Raw genomic sequence first — 17,589 nt, forward strand, 5'->3', positions numbered from 1 at the left:
ACGTAGGCAGCTCTGAAAAAAAATACAAAGGCAGGGTCCTAAGAACCAAAGAATACACAGGCAGGCAGAGACACAGGGGCATTTTTAAAATGCTGCTGACAGTCTCAGGTCACCTGACAGTGTTTGATTAATGCCAGTTGGATTCCAGTTCAAAGATTATATTCTACCATTGAAAACTACTGTTAAGGATTGTTCCTGTTAACAGCTGCGTTTGGGCAGCAATTCCCTAATGTAGAGAGCATTTAAATAGGTACTTTAAAAAAAAAGAAGTCTTTCTATTAGAGAACGCACAAGTAGATGTCCTGTGGCATTGCTCACAGGCAGTCCAAGTTACTGATATTTACCTTCATTCTGCTAAAGTGGTTTGCTGATCGCTGTAATACAGCAGATGTACTGAAGCAGTATATCAAGTCACAGGCATGAGATAATTCTTTTACCCAGGGTTGTCCAACCTTTTTGGGTGGAGGGCCGCATTTCCATTTTTGCTCGGCCTGGGGGGGGTGGGTGGGGGGGGTGGGTGCGGTGAGAAAATTTTGACAGATAAAGGCATTAAAAAAAACTTTATTATAAAAACAACAAATGTGCATTTTTGTGAAGAAGTTTTAAATGAGAAGATTAATTTATTGACTTACTTTCTCGTCAGTATATTGAAAACGGATTTAGTGACATACCTGGCATTGTTTTTGCTTGCATAAGTAGTCAATCTCTGCCTGCACACTTGATGCAGCGATGCAGAGTATTCTGGATAAATGTCCATCTGTCAGGAATGAGATCTCTCTCTCTCTGTCTCTCTCTCTCCCTGTGTCCCCCCTTTCTGTGTTGTCCCTCCCTCTCTCTCTCTGTTCGCCCCCGCTCTCTTTCTCTGTTCCCCCCTCTCTGTTCCTCCTCTCTCTGTTTCCCCCCCTCTCTCTCTGACTGCCCCCTCTCCCTCTCTCTCTCCCCTCTCTCTTTGTGTTCTCCCTCTCTGTTCCCCCCTCTGTTTCCCCTCTTCCTGTTCCCTCCCTCTCTCTCTGTTTCCCCTCTGTCTCTGTTTCCTCTCTCTCTGTTCACCCCTCTCTCTTTTCCTCCCTCTCCCTGTTTCCCTCCCTCTCTCTCTGTCCCCTCTCTCTGTTTTCCCTCCTCTCTCTCTGACTGCCCTCTCTGTCTCTCTCCCCACTCTTTGTGTTCCCCCTCTATGTTCCCCCCTCTCTCTTTCACCTTGCTCTCTGACCCTCTCTCTTTCTTTGTTCCCCCCTCTCTTTCTGTTCCCTCTTTCTCCCCAGCCCACCTCTCTCTCTCTCTCTCTGACAGTTGCACTGAGCAGGAGCGCTCAGCACAGCAGCTTTGTGGGTTGGTCAGTTGTTTAAAAACATCGTGCTGAGTTTCACAGCTGCCAGCTGCCAAAGCAGGAGCGTGCTTCCCAACATCGGACAGATTCGGGGTTTTCCAGCGGGCTTTTAAAAGAAGTCGAAAACCCCGAATCTGTCCGATGTTGGGAAGTACGTTCCTGCTTCGGCAGCTGGCAGCTGTGAAACTCAGCGCGACGTTTTTAAAAAGGCTGCTCTGCAGGAAGACAAAGGAAAATTTCCCATCTCCACTCATGGAGCCCTGGCAAGGATGAGGAATGGCTGCGGGCTGGATGGATACCTTTGCCGGGCCGGATCCTGGCCCGCAGGCCGTAAGTTGGACAGCCCTGTTTTACACGCAGCCTCAGTTATATTTGTAATGTTATTTACTACTACTTTACACGACTTGCTTAAAGTGAAACAACATTGTTTTTACATCCTAAAACTCTTATCCACAGTTATTTACATTTTGGCCCAGAACTTGTGGGATTTTTGATAGTGAACTGTCGAAGTTCACCATCATTACATCTCTGACTACAGGATTTAGTGCAATTACAGATTAACACAGAAGTCCTGAAGTTGCGGCCTGTCTTTCACTGCTCCGCCATAGGCTACACTGTGGACCCACTTTCAAGTCGGCCATCAACAAAATCAATTGGTCTAATGAGAACTTCCCCTTTTCCATTGTTAGAAATTGCGTAAAATCTAAGCCTTGTTCATTGAAGTGTAGCTGGGTTTTTAGCAGTGACCTGAGTAATAGCCTGAGCAACCGAACTGGCCCTGAGAAAATAATTTTACAATTGTGGAATATTGTTAAATGCCTTCATTATGATTAATTGCTTGATTTTTTGAATACATTTTTTAATGTTTGTTCATGATATTTTGACTTTCTACCTTAACCCTCTGTGTACATCCCAATCTTTATTTCGCTGTATACAATTTGTAAAATTATTAGTGCTTTTCATTTCCTGGTTGTCTTTCTGTGAGAATTCTTTCATGTGATTGGCAATTTGGACATTGCTGCAGCTCCATACTGGGAATCCCCCATTAAACTGTCCTACAGTGAATTACATGGTAAGAGAATTAAAGTTCTCACCACATAGATCGCTAGATCTCTCAGCATAGCTTTCTCCAAGATCAGTCGTTATACCTTTGCTTTGCCGCTGACCACTAAATCCGGACCATTATCACTTTTTAACTTTACCTTCCATGCTGGATTTGCGGTAATTACAAGTATTTAATTAATTAATTTATTCTTCTGCCTATCCTCCTTCCTTCAGAAAATCTTCCTTCAATTTCTTAGATATTTACATAGGGGGAAATTTTATGGGCCCTGCAAGAGCAGCTTTAGTGTGGGTGGGGTGATTTAGTTAGGCATGAGTTATTTTTTCGGATTTCTGACAGCAGCATTTTTTATTGCAATTAAGTCAGCGACGTGCTTGTGATGTTCTGGGATTCCCCCCGCACGGTGGTGGATTGCAGCTTTGCATTCATTTACGTAGCATGACTACTCATTACCCTAGACTTAGTTACAATTAAGTCCTACCTGCCAGATTAAGTTAGCAGCGAACAGTATTCCCCATGCCACCTGGTTCACGTTGGTTTAAATGTGGCATGGCTTTCAGCAATTGTGTCTGAGGTCGGTGGTTTCAAGTCTTGAACTCATCAGCACAATGATTGCCAACATTGGAATGGATGTCTGGCTCCAGGCTTGGCACCAACAAGGGCAGTTCTTCTCTGGTGATGGCAAGGAAGGAATGGGTGCATGGAGGAGCAGGGGAGGTTAGTTGGGCAGACATGGTGGGGTTGCGGGTGCGTAGAGGAGCTGGTGAGGGAGGAGAGCAGCGTGCAGGGTTTGTAGTTGGGTGCGTAGAGGATCAGGGGAGGGAAGAAGGCAGATTTCAGTGTGTGTAGTGGCTGATTTTGCTGATGAGGCTGGTTGTGTGCAGTTGCAGGGGGTGGTGAGTTGATATGGTCCTGTCAGAAAACTGATGGTCATGAGTGATCTAAAAGGGGAGAGGATTGCTGTTGTCGTCAGAGTCCTGTGTCTCCGCCTGAGGGTACTGGCTGGCAGAAGGTATGATCACAGTCACAGGGGGCAATTGTATATGGTAGGGGGGGAAGGTCAAGACTTAGGGTTGGGTTTTCGAATGCATCACCGGGAGGGGATTGGGAATCTGTAACCATATCAAGGTGGATTCTTGGAGGTTCAAGGGTGAGAGTCGGCATTTGGACGGTGACAGGAGTAGGGACAGGGAGAGGGATGGCATGTATAAATTGACGATGAGCCGATCCACAGCAACGGGGGTAAGGTTCTGTGGTAACGGGGAAAGTTTGAAGGTTAAGTTGGGTGGATCAAGGGTGATGTGTGCAGGCTGAAAGGTGGCAGGAAGAGGTTGGAAAGTGGGCAAACGTCTGTGGTATTGCAAACGCAACATTTTCTGGAAGAAGAATGCAAACCACATGATTGAGAGGAGACAAATGATAGTGGAAGGGATCACCTGCTGCATGCAAATGTAAGGTGCATAACAGTGATCTTTAGTTTAGTTTAGAGATACAGCACTGAAACAGGCCCTTCGGCCCACCGAGTCTGTGCCGACCATCAACCACCCACTTATACTAATCCTACACTAATCCCATATTCCTACCACATCCCCACCTGTCTCTATATTTCCCTACCACCTACCTATACTAGGGGCAATTTATAATGGCCAATTTACCTACCAACCTGCAAGTCTTTTGGCTTGTGGGAGGAAACCGGAGCACCCGGAGAAAACCCACGCAGACACAGGGAGAACTTGCAAACTCCACACAGGCAGTACCCAGAATTGAACCCGGGTCGCTGGAGCTGTGAGGCTCATGACTTCCATGGTTCAGCAGAATGGCAGAAGAAGGATGGTTTTACAACACTCTCCTCATCTAAACAGTTGAAAAGCTGCAAAGACATGAGTCTCATACATGCAATTTGTCCTCTAACACGTGAACAATTGCAGAGGGGAGACTGAAGAAGGATCTTGGTGATCAATGGATGATGCTTCAACAGGAACAGCAGGCTGTTCAGAATGAAGCTATCTGGGAAAGGCATTAACGAAGACGGGTGCAGGCGCTGATGTGTCATTGCATCCTCAGGACAAGGACACATTACCTTTAGATGTCTGAGAGGCAATGCCAGAGAAGCATGAGGATGGGCCTTGCAATAGCGACAGAAATGTGTATAATCCTTCAGCATTACCTGCAGCCACTTGTTTGCATTGGGAACTCCATGCCACTTGCCCTCAAAGTTACTATTGCACTCAATTTATTTGCTATCAGAGGATCAACAAGCGACGTATGTGGCATCTCACTGTCTGTTACCCATAGGTGCATCAAAGAGGTGACCAATTCCCTGTTCCATCATGCCAGTGATTTCACCTACTTCCCTGTAGATGAGGACAGCCAGTTAGCAAGCTTCGGCTACATTGCTAGTTTCCCTACAGTTCAAGGGGTGATCGAGTGCACTCAAGTGGCCATTAGAGCTCCATGGCAACAGTCTGAGGCATTTGGCATTCGCAAAGGCTTCCACTGTTTAAACGTACAGCTGGTTTGCAAACACAGGAGAAGAATCATGCATGTTTGCGTGCGATTCCCAGGGTGGTGTCACAACTCATACATCTTGCATAATTCACAGCTGAGAAAAAGTTTTGATGGAACCGCAGAATTTGAAGGCTGCATCCTGGGTGACCAGGGCTGCCCCTTTGAACATGGATAATGACACCTGTGTGGAATCCTCAAAGCGCAGCTGAAGATCGATACAATGCTGTTCACTCATCCACCAGAGCCATCGAGCAGACAGTTGGCATGTTGAAAATGCGATTCCGCTCCCTTGAACGGTCTGGAGCAGCTCTTGAGTCTGTGCCACAGAGGGTCTCATGATTAATTGCTCTCTGCTGTGCATTGCACAACCTGGCAATTAGATGGGGTCACGATTTGCATGCTGTGGAACAGGAGGCACAGCAGTCATCCTCGGGTGAGGATGACTATGCAGAGTGTGAGGAGGAGGACACATTATGCCGTTATGGATATAAGGGCTATGGCGAGACATGCAAAGGACATCAGAGAGAATCTCATATATTAAGTTTCAGCCAACATTGAGTCACTTGATGAAGTCTGTTTGGATGCAAGGAAAACAATCTACATCTGGTAAAGGAGGCCTTTGTTCTGATTCATAGCTACTGTAAAAGGGGGTCTCTTATGACAGGCACATCTCCAATGCAGCTTAACTTGATGCTAACAGCCTGTCTGCTATCACCCTTATTGAAAGGGTGTCTCCATGGAAATGGTGTCCTGCATCAAGGCTGAGACCCTCACACAGAGGAGGCTGCAACTTTGCAGCACTTTGATGTGAGAGGCATATCTGTTTGTTTATGGGCAACGAAAGACCCACAACAGCGCCTATGCAACTCATGTAAGGGGGTGACCATAGAACTGAAAGTGGAAGGCATGTTGTTAAAGAATCGAGCAACAAATGCTGAAATAGAAAATAGCCATCATTGGAGACTGCAGCTACAATGTCAAGGATTAAATCACACTGGACTCTTTCATAAATCCTTTGCAAGCATCAATGGGTGCCAGACATAGTCCTGCAAAATAAATGTACCTTCTCATCTAGCACTAATGGAATGACTTAGGAGAGTGCATCAAAATTAAAGCTTATAGATGGACAATATTTACTTCACCCATGCCACCTTAGTGCTCATAATTGTTTAGTTTTTCTTTTCCTACCGCTACGTCTAGGTGCAACCCCGACATTAGCAGCTGAGGTTGAGGCAGTCTGCTCAGTGCACTTCCCCATTGCTGTGGATGATCGTGGCAGGCATCCTCTGGAGTTACGGGGCCTTGATGGCTCCATCCTACTGGGGTTCTGCAGCACTGGTGCTTGAGTGGTGCTCACCTGCTGGAGGTAAGGGGGTCAATGTTGGGTGGGGGGAGGTCGAGATGCTGTTTAACCTGGGGGTGGCCTGAGAGGAAGTCCCTGGCGCAGCTGGCACGTGCTTGTTCTCCATCTGGGTGCATGATGGCCCCGGCCTGTCTTCCTGAGGGGAAGGAGCACCTGTAGAGAGATCCAGGTTCCTTGTCTGGTAGGCACTGTATTGAGCCCATAGATAAAGCAATGGAATGCAGGTCAGATTGCATATGGTTTGAGTGCTCAACTAGACTCGGCATGGAGCTTCCACGGAGCTGGCCAAACTCTCGACTGAGGAAGCCATACGCTCATATGCCTGGGACATGGCAGGCATCATGGCTTGCTTGGACTCCTCCATGGCCTGCGTAAAGCCACGCATGACCTCCAGCATCTCCGACATATGTTCCACATGGCTTTGCTGCACATCCAGCAGACTTCTCATAGCAACTAACAGAGGATCATCATGAATGTGGGACTGAGCAGGGACCCGGACCCAGCAGTCTTCCGATTGTCAGGGGACCTGGCTGGAACATGTTCTCTCAGCTGCTGGGATATGTCTGTGTTGTGCCCACCAGATTGTGACCCTGCTTCTAATCCTAAATCCCCTGCGGACCATGTGGTCGTATCTGCGCTGATGGATGTGGAAGAAGAGGCAGGTGACCGTGCACCCTCTGGGGCATTGGCTTCTTCTTCCTCCCCAGAGGAGGATTGCAGACCCTCATTTTGTTTCGTCGGCAGAGAGCAGCCACCTGCAGTGGAGACACAAAAAGAGGATCATTCCGCATCAGTTCAATATGAATGTGAAATTTTCACTAGCATTCTTGCTGCGCTCACATATGGCTGCTCGACTGCATTGAACAATTCATCCTTATGCCTCGCCATTAACCATAGATCTCGCTCCCTCCTCTCTGCCGATCTGCACTGCCTCCTCCTCAGCTGCTGAAAGGGCTCTATTATCAGGCACTGCTCCACCAGTCTTTGCCTCGTCCCTCTGGTTATGGGTGCATTTATCCTATAGGATACAATACATGACATGTCAAATGACGCATAACACAGATTGTATACCTGCATCAACATCAATCATTCTGAAGTGGCTTTCACACCATCGCTCCAAACATGCAAAACCAGTTGTCAGGATTCTGCAAATTCTGTCACCAAGGCTGATCAGGTATTCTAATGCATGCCCTGTCTGCCCACTGTCAAATGCACATTGAGCCAAGGTGACAGAATAAATTGAGCTACAATGAAAGCACTTACCTCGCCGATCTGAGCAGTTCATTTAAATGTCTGCAACACTGCACCCATGTACATCATATCACCCCACGGTTCGACGACTCCTCCGCCACCTCCATCCAGGCCACCTTGGTCAAGTGGGAGAGCCCTCTGATGCCATCAGCATGGAAGAAGACCTCCCGTCTTGCCCTGACAGCCTGGAGGAGAACCTGGAGGGAAGCACACTGATCTGGGGGACTGGACACTGTTTTGTGCCTGACATCAGTGCTTTAATGCAGGATGCCAACAAATTATGAGTGGGGTGGGGGGAGGGGAGGTGGTGATAAGGTGAAAAAGGAGGATTCAGGAAAAGTTACTAAATTTTGTTCCTCAGTTCTAAGTCGCTGTGATTAGCAGAGACTGACGAAGGCTGCAGATCCATGAAGCTTGCAACACAGAAACATTGAGAGATGTATGTATCCTGGTGCTTCTGAGAGTGACGGTCGCATCCACCAATGTAAGTCCGTCCCCGCCGCATGATTGCACATTTCTCCTGTGCCCATCGTCGCACCTTTAACTTGCATGTCAAATTGCGTGTGAAATGGGAAAAAGGGCGGATGCGGAAATGCCAACCACATCTGGTTCTGCCATTGGAAACGCCGTGGGACTCATAAAATCCTGGCCATAGTTTTTCTCCTGCTTACTTCCATTGGTGGATTTGTAGTTTTTGGTAAAGCTCTTGTTGATATACTGCTGTATCAAGAAGCATTTCATATTGTTGAGTTTTTAATGGCTGGCACCTTGAATTAATTAATTAATTAATTGAGAAGAGTCAGGGCAGGGGGGAGGGTCTGAGGAAGGGTCCATTACTCAAACACCTGGTTTCCTTTGTGCAAAGACCTTGCCTGAATGTTTCCAACGTTTCTTGGTGACCTCATCAGACACCACACCCCACCCCCCCCTCTCCAGCCTGCTCCAGGGTTGGCTCTTTGTTTCTAATTGTGTTTTACTGATTTTTTCACTAGCTTTGATGAGCAATTGACATTTTGTCCACGAGAGATTCTGTTGTTTCTGTATTTTTAACAGCCTGTGAAGATGAATAAACTAGTCTTGGCTATCTACCGTTAATCTCTCTGTTCCTTCCTGTCCCACTCTGCTTTTCTGTTTTACATGACTTTTCTGAAGCACTATCTGCTCCATCCTATAATATTCTTCTGATTTGGAGATCTCTGCTTTTTTGTTGGCTGCTGTGTCTTCAGACACATATTACAAGCAGGTGGAGAAGTTACACAAACATTGACCATCACAGGTTAAATTGTCTTGTGACAACAGCAGTGTGAGAAATGATCCGTCTTCCTATTGCAGGTTTTTCTACTGCCTTACCTCAATAACCACATTAACAATACCCTCCTTCAGTTTCATGGTTTATTGGATGAATTTGCACTCCTGACACAGTGTGAATCCACAGATAAGGTCCATCTATCACCCTGTGGCATGGTGTAGCAAACTCTATTCTGTCAACAAAAGTAATCCGCATTGGCACTGCATACTGTTTTCCTTGCTAGCTAGCTAATACAGTTGTGCTGCTCTCCATTGATGTTTGCATCTTTAGCTACTTTATATATAGGGAGAAATGTGTTTTAAATCGGACTGTGTTTTGATGGCATTAGATTGGCTATACACTTTATATACAGATTAATTGCTGCCAAGTCCGTGGCTGAGTCAATAATTTTGTCAATTGTCTGTCGTGCAACATGTTGGTGCCTATCCCTGACCACACAAAAAAAATATAAATTCCAAATTAACTTTATTGGCTCAGAAATTTTATTTAATGGTTTAAGCTGTATAAAACACTGAAATATTCTGAGAATTTATATTTTATTTATAGGGATATTATATAGCATGTATTCTAGACCGACATGTTGCTACAGTACTAAGCTCATACTTTATTGTCAGAATTGCTGTCTTTTGACTGAAACATTAAATGAGTTCCATTGTAAACACACTTGGATTAACATCCTGACAAGAATATTCAGCAAGGACACAAGGCAATTCACTTTTCCCTTCAACTTGTCAAGGAGCTTTCTGGGATTTACCACCCAGTCTATGCCTAGGAATTAATGACTCCTTTAATTAAGCTCACTGAATTGTTTTGCCTTGACCAGTTCAGATTATATTAGTATTTACTCTACCAACCTCCTGTCTGGATTTGCATAAACTACTGAGTGAATAAATTATCTCTTTCTTGCCAATGATCAAAGATGTCAGACAACTAACTCATGAACTAACAATTATTTACTAACTTTAGAAACATAGTTAGAAGCACTTAAACATTGAGTAGAGAAATAATTACAGCTAATTGACAATATAATTAATAGGCTGAATTTTATCAGCGTGCCACGCTCCGTGGCGATGGCTGTGAAAGCAGCAGCCTTCCGACACGGAAGAGCCGCCGTGATATTATGCGCGGGGGCTCATTTAAATAGAGGGGGCGGAGCGGCTGCCCCCGATGATGTAGAGGGGGCGGCTGCTGCGGTCCCCTGCAACGGCGTCCGGTGCCACTGCGCAGGCGCCAGTTCCATTTTTAAAGGGCTTCAAGCCCTTAGCAAAGATTTAAATTGTTAAAGGTGTATTGGAATTAATTTTTTTATAAATAAATACTTAAAAGATGGACGCCCAATCGCAACCCCCCCCCCCCAATGGTCTTTGCATTGCCCTATACTAACAACTTATTTTAATCCTGACCCGAACTTTCCACCCCAACCATCTCACATTTGCCCTTCAAACCCTTCCCACCATCCCCACAGCTAATAAAAAATTGTTTTCCCCACTCCCCCACCCCTCCCGCCCTGAAAGTGTTATTCCTCCCCCCTCCTCATCAGTTTCGCGCCTCGGAACTCCATATGGGGTTCCGAAGGCGCGCAAGTTGTGTTTGGCGGCCGTAAAATCAGCATAGCACGGCTGCCGCCAGCAGGTAAGTTCATTTGCATCTAATTTTTGTTAATTTAAATATTTAGATGAAAGCCCCGTCGTCAAGCAGCGGGGGCGGGGGTGGGGGTGGTGGGGGGGGGAGTGCACCGAGCTCCCCCCGCAGCCGGTAATATACGGCTGGCCCTTCTTGACGTCGGGCGTCGAGGTGGGCCACTCCCCACAGAATCTTACCAGGCCCCCTGCCATGACCTACAGCGTTGAGGGGCCGATAAAATTCAGCCCAATGTGTTACAGGGCAGTTCAGTTATGCCACCGTGATTCAGCATTAATTACCTGCTAATTATAAAGTTAGAGATGATATCAGTGTTTGAGAATATTATAAATTAATTAAGTTCATTTAGAATTAGACTCCTTAGAGAGCTGACAAGTTAATGATGTTAGATAACCATTCTACTTAAAAGATTAATGTTTATATGGCTGTAGTTAGCAATGTTTCCAGACCTTGTATGACTTTTTCCTATTGAGCTAGCATGTTTGCCTCGTCTTCCACTGGGAAACTGGTATTAACTTTTTGAAAACTCAGAGTAATGAATCTCTGTCTATAGAGGTGGTATGTGTTTCTCCTGAATCATTTGTTCCTGGGTAAATTCACCTTCCGTGCTGGTAGCTTTATCTTGTTTAGCTGGTTTAAGTCTCATGTTCCTTCATCTCAAGGAAATGTGTGCATTAACATGTTACATTTCTATTTGTCTGATATAGTCATACAATCATAACTTCTTTAACCATTTTCTCTTTCCCTGTCTGAGATGTATTTTCCAACTTTACACTAACATCAGTTTACATATATTAGTAAAAAGAATTCCTACACCTACTAAAAGAACCAGAACTAAATTAAGAACTGAGGACTGAACATTAGTGTCAAAAGCACTATTGTATATTTTTAATTACAAAGAAATCTGCTCAGTTTTATTGAACAATCTGATTGAGAAGATTTCAGCCCTTCTGGTGTCAATCACCTCAAACAGTCCAGTTTGTACCCCTGATCACCTGCATCGCAATGAAGTACTGGCATGTAGACATGCCAGGTCAATCATTTATTCTCTAGTTTCTCACGTCTCTGTTAATAAAGGGTTGCATATTGGTCCAGACTCGGCAGGACATCTTATGCCCCCTCAGTGAACTTGATGGCTTGTGTACTATCCCCGGTAAGGAATGTTTTGTTTGTATAAACCTTACTGATTTAATTAGCATTGGTCATTTGCTTTCATAGCATTCAGTCTGACTACTGGCTCCAATTTGAGTCAGTTGTCATGTTCTTGATGATCTTTCCTTTGAACTGGTTAAAGGTCATCAACCTGAAACATTAGCTCTGTTTCTATTCGGAGATACTGCCTAACCTGCTGAGTGTTTCTAGCATTTCCTCTTTTTATTTCAGATTTCCAGCACCTGCAGCATTTTGCTGCGATAATTGTTTGGCTACCTCTGGGCCTACTTGAGTGCCAGGAACTGAGCCACATTATTCATTGGGACATATATTCATTGGGACATATATGGAGGGGTAGGTACAGCAAAGAAGGAGGGCATTTGGCTCCATGTGCTGTCTTTTCCTGATCCTTAGCTTCGTTAGAGCAGAGAGCTGTTACAGACACGATGGAGGAAAGGTATGGTAGAGTGGTGGTGGAAAATGTCAGAAACTATAGGCAGTGAGGCCCACTGGGAGTGTTGCAGGCTGCTTCTTCTCACTTGGCATGTGCAAATAGTGGTGGAGTGTTGTGGAGCCTGGTTCCCTGGTGAATTTTCCTTTTTGATCCACTTACTGCTTTCCAAGGCTGCCATGTGAAAGCGGAGGTAAAGACCCAGTGTGGGGAGTGGGTCATTCTGTAGTCTCCTCACACTCCAGTCAGCCCCAGAGGCTTACTTGCTGAAGGTCTCAGTTTCTGCCATTTTAGATCTTTTGGCACAGCTTCCCCTTTAAGGTCTGTTTCTAGATCTTCTATTGCTGCAGTGGCCAGGATTCTCTGCTGTTGGACTGGAAATGCTGCTTCTTAGTTTAGTTTAGTTTAGAGATACAGCACTGAAACAGGCCCTTCGGCCCACCATGTCTGTGCCGACCATCAACCACCCATTTTATACTAATCCTACACTAATTCCACATTACTACCACATCCCCACCTGTCTCTATATTTCCCTACCACCTACCTATACTAGGGCAATTTATAAAGGCCAATTAACCTATCAACCAGCAAGTCTTTGGCATGTGGGAGGAAACCGGAGCACCCGGAGAAAACCCACGCAGACACAGGGAGAACTTGCAAACTCCACACAGGCAGTCCCCAGAATTGAACCCGGGTCGCTGGAGCTGTGAGGCTGCGGTGCTAACCACTGCGCCACTGTGTCGCCCTGGAAATCCTGCCAGGGGCCCACAGTGTGTTCTTAAAGAGCCCAAACATAGTAGAATGAGTTCGGGTTGGGACATATATGGAGGGGTAGGTGGAAATAATGTCCCATCAGAATTCTGCCTTGAAGAGGAAGTATTTCCGCCTTTCCCTCCCTACCCCCCACCACGATGTATAAGTTTAGCAACTCCTTTGAATCTAGGAGACAGTTATTCAAATTCCATTGAGCCCCAACAATTGTTTTGTGGGGGTGCTTATTGGCATGTAACTGTTCAACAATCTTTGAGTGTGTTCTGGAGACTGTGAAGAGTAGTTATGAGAAGTGACCATCTAGTATGAAACAGTTAACCAGACTCTCCCATAGTTGGTGAAACAAATTGAAACAACACACAATGTATCAAATTATTTAGAAATTCATATCTATTCTATTGTGAATTATGTATTCTTATGAGGAGCAAATAGTGTACTAAGCATTGACTGTAATTAGAAATATATTCCTATTTGCCTGTTTGTTTACTATCTTATTAAATGCATTTTGACATTTCAATAAGGGGCTGAATTTTATTAGCTCGCCTCCATTCTTACTATTCGGTGGCGAGCTTGAAAAAGTGCGTGGCGCACGCACAAGATGTGCGCCACAGATCCGCCGTTATATTTTGCGCGGTGGCTCATTAGCATGAAGGGGGAGCGCCTGCCCCCAATGATGTAGCTGGGGCAGGCGCTCCGCCCCTGGCAACAGCATCTGGCGCCACCGTGCTGGCGTCGGCGCCATTTTTAAACGGCTTCAAGCCCTTAGAAGACATTAACATTTTTCAAGGGATATGTAACTTTGTTGTCAGTTTTCACATTAAAAAGCGAGCGAAGCCCCTCTTCCACACTCCCCCCAATGACCTAGCAAGGTTTTAATTTCCCTCTCCCACCATCCCCCGAAAACACTGTATTGCCAGTGCTGACCTTTCACCCCCAAATGTACAGATCTTTGCCCTTCAACCCCTTTCCACCATCCCCTCAGCCAATAGAAACTTTTCCCCGCTCCCCCGTCCTGAAAATTTCACTCCTCCCCCCTCCCCACCAGTGTCACGCCTCGGATCTACAAACGGAGATCCAAGGGCGTGGGAGATCTGGCCAGCGGCCAGAATATCGGCGTGGGGCAGCCGTTGGAACAAGGTAGGTGTTTTTGCATGTATTTAAAATTATTCAAATATTGAAATGTAGGCTCCTCGCTGAGTGGCAGGGGGGGCCACCCCAAGGCCTTGCCGCTGCTGGTAAAATGCGACGGAGCCTTCTTGGTGTTGAAGCCCGTGGCAGCTCTCTCCCAGAAGGATTTTCCAGGCCCCCTATGACGACCCGTGACGTTGGAGGGCTTATAAAATTCATCCCAAGGTTTTTTACTATCACTGTGTTGGTTTTAATAACGAGGCTTGGGATAAATTTAGTATCAAAAGTAATAACAAACTGAGTACATTATCAAAACTTATCTAAATATCTGAGTTAGTGAAGAAACTCTCTAGGCCACAGGGAGTCTACTTCCTCCCATGTGCCTAAAATGTGAAGCTAAAAAAATCTAGAGTTAGAAAGGCAGATAGAGCCTGAATATAGCACACAACATCGTAGGCAGAATGGAACTCAGACCGAAGGCATTTGAACAGGTGGACACAGATTTAAGTGTAATTAATCACTCCTATATTTACGGGAAGGGAGCGCAGGTGACTGTCAGCTGCTGGGAAACCTGGAAATATGGGAAAGCCGAAGGACCTGCTGAATTTAATGGCAGGACCCCATTTAAATTTTTGTGTTCTGTTTCCCGCCAGGTAGCTGACCAGCTTGAGAGGCATGCTGGCTGTTCTGTGGAAAATCCTGATGTTCAAGGCTACACCTGAGGATCAGAGAGGTTCGAGGGAGGGTGAAAACGATTTCAGGGAGGTCATCTGGAGATTGTGCAGTGGAGGTTTGGAGATCACAAGGAGGGAGACAGATCATGACATGTTAGCTCGGAGAGCTATGGGGAGAAGCACTCCTGCTCCTCCTAGCCCATAAGCAGTGCTGGGCAGGCACGTAACTGCTGGGTCTGGCAGCTCTTGCCTCCTTTTAGCTGGTGGGTTACTCGAGCCCTTGGAACCCTGGTCTGCAGCCAGTAAATCCAAATGGCTACTAAAATTTGAGGCACGCAGCCTCATTGACATAGTAAAATTACTGACCTGGCTTTCAAGAATAGCTTGCTCACTAGCCTCATTTAAATCAGAAGTAGGCAAGTTTGCAGCCAGTTGGGGTCAGCTTTCCCATCTTTTAGAATTTAACTTCCCCACCCACCCATCCTGGAGGGGTTATCATTTTCCCAATGAGTCTGAAGATCAAGAAGAGGAAGAGAAAGGGGAGGTTAGAGTTGTAGAGTAGTTCAGGAGGAAAGAGGTTTAAGAATGGGTATTTTATGGAAGGGGCTGAGGCCATAAATCAATTACAATTTGCACATCTATCGTCATTACCCAGACATACGTATGGTAAGTTGCATATGAAAGAGAACCTGAAATGACTATTTTTTTCTCTCAAAGAAGTGTCTGTTTAATAATAGTACAGCTTTAATTTGTGAAATCCATTTGCTTGTTAGTTTTAATCAATAGCTTTCTTCTGTAGGAATGATCCTTATGAACAACCCAAGTTGCTTGAAAAGGTGCTGGAATGGCATCGTACTAATCAAGATAAATTGAAACTTACGGTAAGTGGCACTGGAATATGATATTGCATGGCCCGAACAAACAAGTCTATTGATGAATCTTGATGCTGCAAAATGTTTTGTTAATAATTGCTTTTGGGTATTTTTATTTTTAAGAGAGTCTCATCATGGATATTTTTTAAAGTTGGACCAAAGCAAGAGCAATGGCTACAAGTAGCTGTATCATTAGTATTAAATGATTTCAGGAATGTATAATTCCTAATACAAGAGAAATTGTTTTGGTCATGCTATATTATTGGGCAAAGCTTTACAAATGAATAACAAATATTAAAAATATTTCACCAATTTAACATTTTTAGTTTAATTATTACCTGCCCCCCTTATGTTTTGCACTCCTTATTCCAGCGCCAGCACATATGGTCAGTTGGATCTAAGAGTAGTGGGGCTTTTCTTGTCTTCGTGCTCCTGTTCTGTTTAATTTTTGTGTTATGTTCATAATGGTGTATAGCAAATGCAAGACTAAAAACCAAACTCAGACCAAATGGCTCAGTACCATTCTTAACTTGTGCAGCTTTGTAGTGGATTTGCCTTGAGTTGACTCTAGTGCAATACCTTCAACAGTTGAGTTTCCATTACTAATCATGATATTGCAATGTCTTGATGAGAATGATGCTGTTTATCCATGCCTGCTGGTTTGAATTTAACTGCTAAAATCAGTGGATTATTCACTGGCAGCCAGGTTACACCAAATGTTTTGGCTTTCTCAAATTCAGACCACCACCATTCATGGGTGATTTGTACACGTTGCAGTGTGTCCATGCCTGGACATGCACAGTGATGCTCCAACCTTCGGAGTAAACAAGAGCATGCAGTCAGTATAATTTATGCAGCACATATAACTTAATTAAATTAAAGAATGCCAGCCATAGTAATCAAAACTGATGCTACAAGTCAGGTATAAACGCAACACTGCCACTTACAAAATATTGCATTTTCAATGCAAGAACAGTTTCGAAATCTGGTTTCAACTGCAGTATAACCACCTAGACTTTTTACTGGAATAACCAAGTCCTTAAATAACCTGGTTTGGTCACTTTCTGACCGCAGTATAATAACAAATATCTCTTCTGAACCACTTCTAAGGCTTAAAGAATTTTATATAAGGCTGTATAGAAAAACTTGTAAACTGCATTAACAATGAACTTTTGAGCATTTTATATTTTTTAAATTTTATGTTTATTAAATATATAAGTTGGCACACTTGTGAATAGTACACTAAAGGGTACATTTTCTGCTTCAGCACTCCTGGTATAAGACTGGGAACACATATTAGGAAATTGTGCATATCCAGCCTGTGATTTTCCAAATTTAATTTTACAAAATAAAAAATTTACCCTTAAATGCTTTTTATATAGGACCGGAAAGGAACTGATTGATAACATAGAGTAATGACAGGGAGGGGAGAAATACCTGAAGGTGCAAAGGGGCTGTGGATAGGTCAAACGGAGGCTAATGGATGGGAACACATTAGAGACTGCGTGGATGATTAATTGAAGAGCACAAAGGGCAATTTGGCACATATTCTTTGTGGCCCTCTTTTACAACCTGTTTAAACCCTGCTTCCCCCCAGTACTGTCAGAATGTGCTCTCCCCCATACTTTGAAACCCCTTGTTAGACTACAGACCTATCTTCCCTGCCTGCCTGCTGCCCCCAATACGTCCCACAAATCCTTGAACTGCATTTTCATTATGCTGTCATCCCAGAACTGCTCACATTGCTCCCAGGCTTTGAGACCTTGCTCCTGATTGCTCCCATATTCCAGGATCCTTTTCCCAGTGATTCAAGGATATACCCCAAATATTCTCAGACTATGTTTCTTCAGTATTGTTGGAACCCCTCCTCTGTATTCCCAGATCCTGGTGCTCTCGTCAAAATTCTGCAACACCTGAGATACCATCCCAGTAGTACCGATGTCTGGGAACTCTTCCCTCATGTTCCCAGAGTTGCCTCCAACACTAGTAAGTCAGGTCCCTGCTAGTCTTCTTGCCATAACACCATTGATCTTATAAAACCTCAGACTCATTTTGAGCAATGCCACAGTGCTCTGTTGG

General features: G+C 44.7%; 1 protein-coding gene across 1 annotated transcript in view; it reads left to right on the forward strand.

Moving 5' to 3' along the window:
- LOC137370988 (uncharacterized) overlaps positions 1–17,589 on the forward strand; it is a 184,882-nt gene that overhangs the window by 83,857 nt on the left and 83,436 nt on the right. The window contains exon 5 of the mRNA XM_068032923.1: positions 15,438–15,519. Within this exon, the coding sequence (XP_067889024.1) occupies positions 15,438–15,519 (82 nt within the window). The remainder of the gene's footprint in view (positions 1–15,437; positions 15,520–17,589) is intronic.

The sequence above is a fragment of the Heterodontus francisci genome, chromosome 1 (genome assembly GCF_036365525.1).
Source record: "Heterodontus francisci isolate sHetFra1 chromosome 1, sHetFra1.hap1, whole genome shotgun sequence".
NCBI classification, from domain to species: Eukaryota; Metazoa; Chordata; class Chondrichthyes; order Heterodontiformes; family Heterodontidae; genus Heterodontus; species Heterodontus francisci.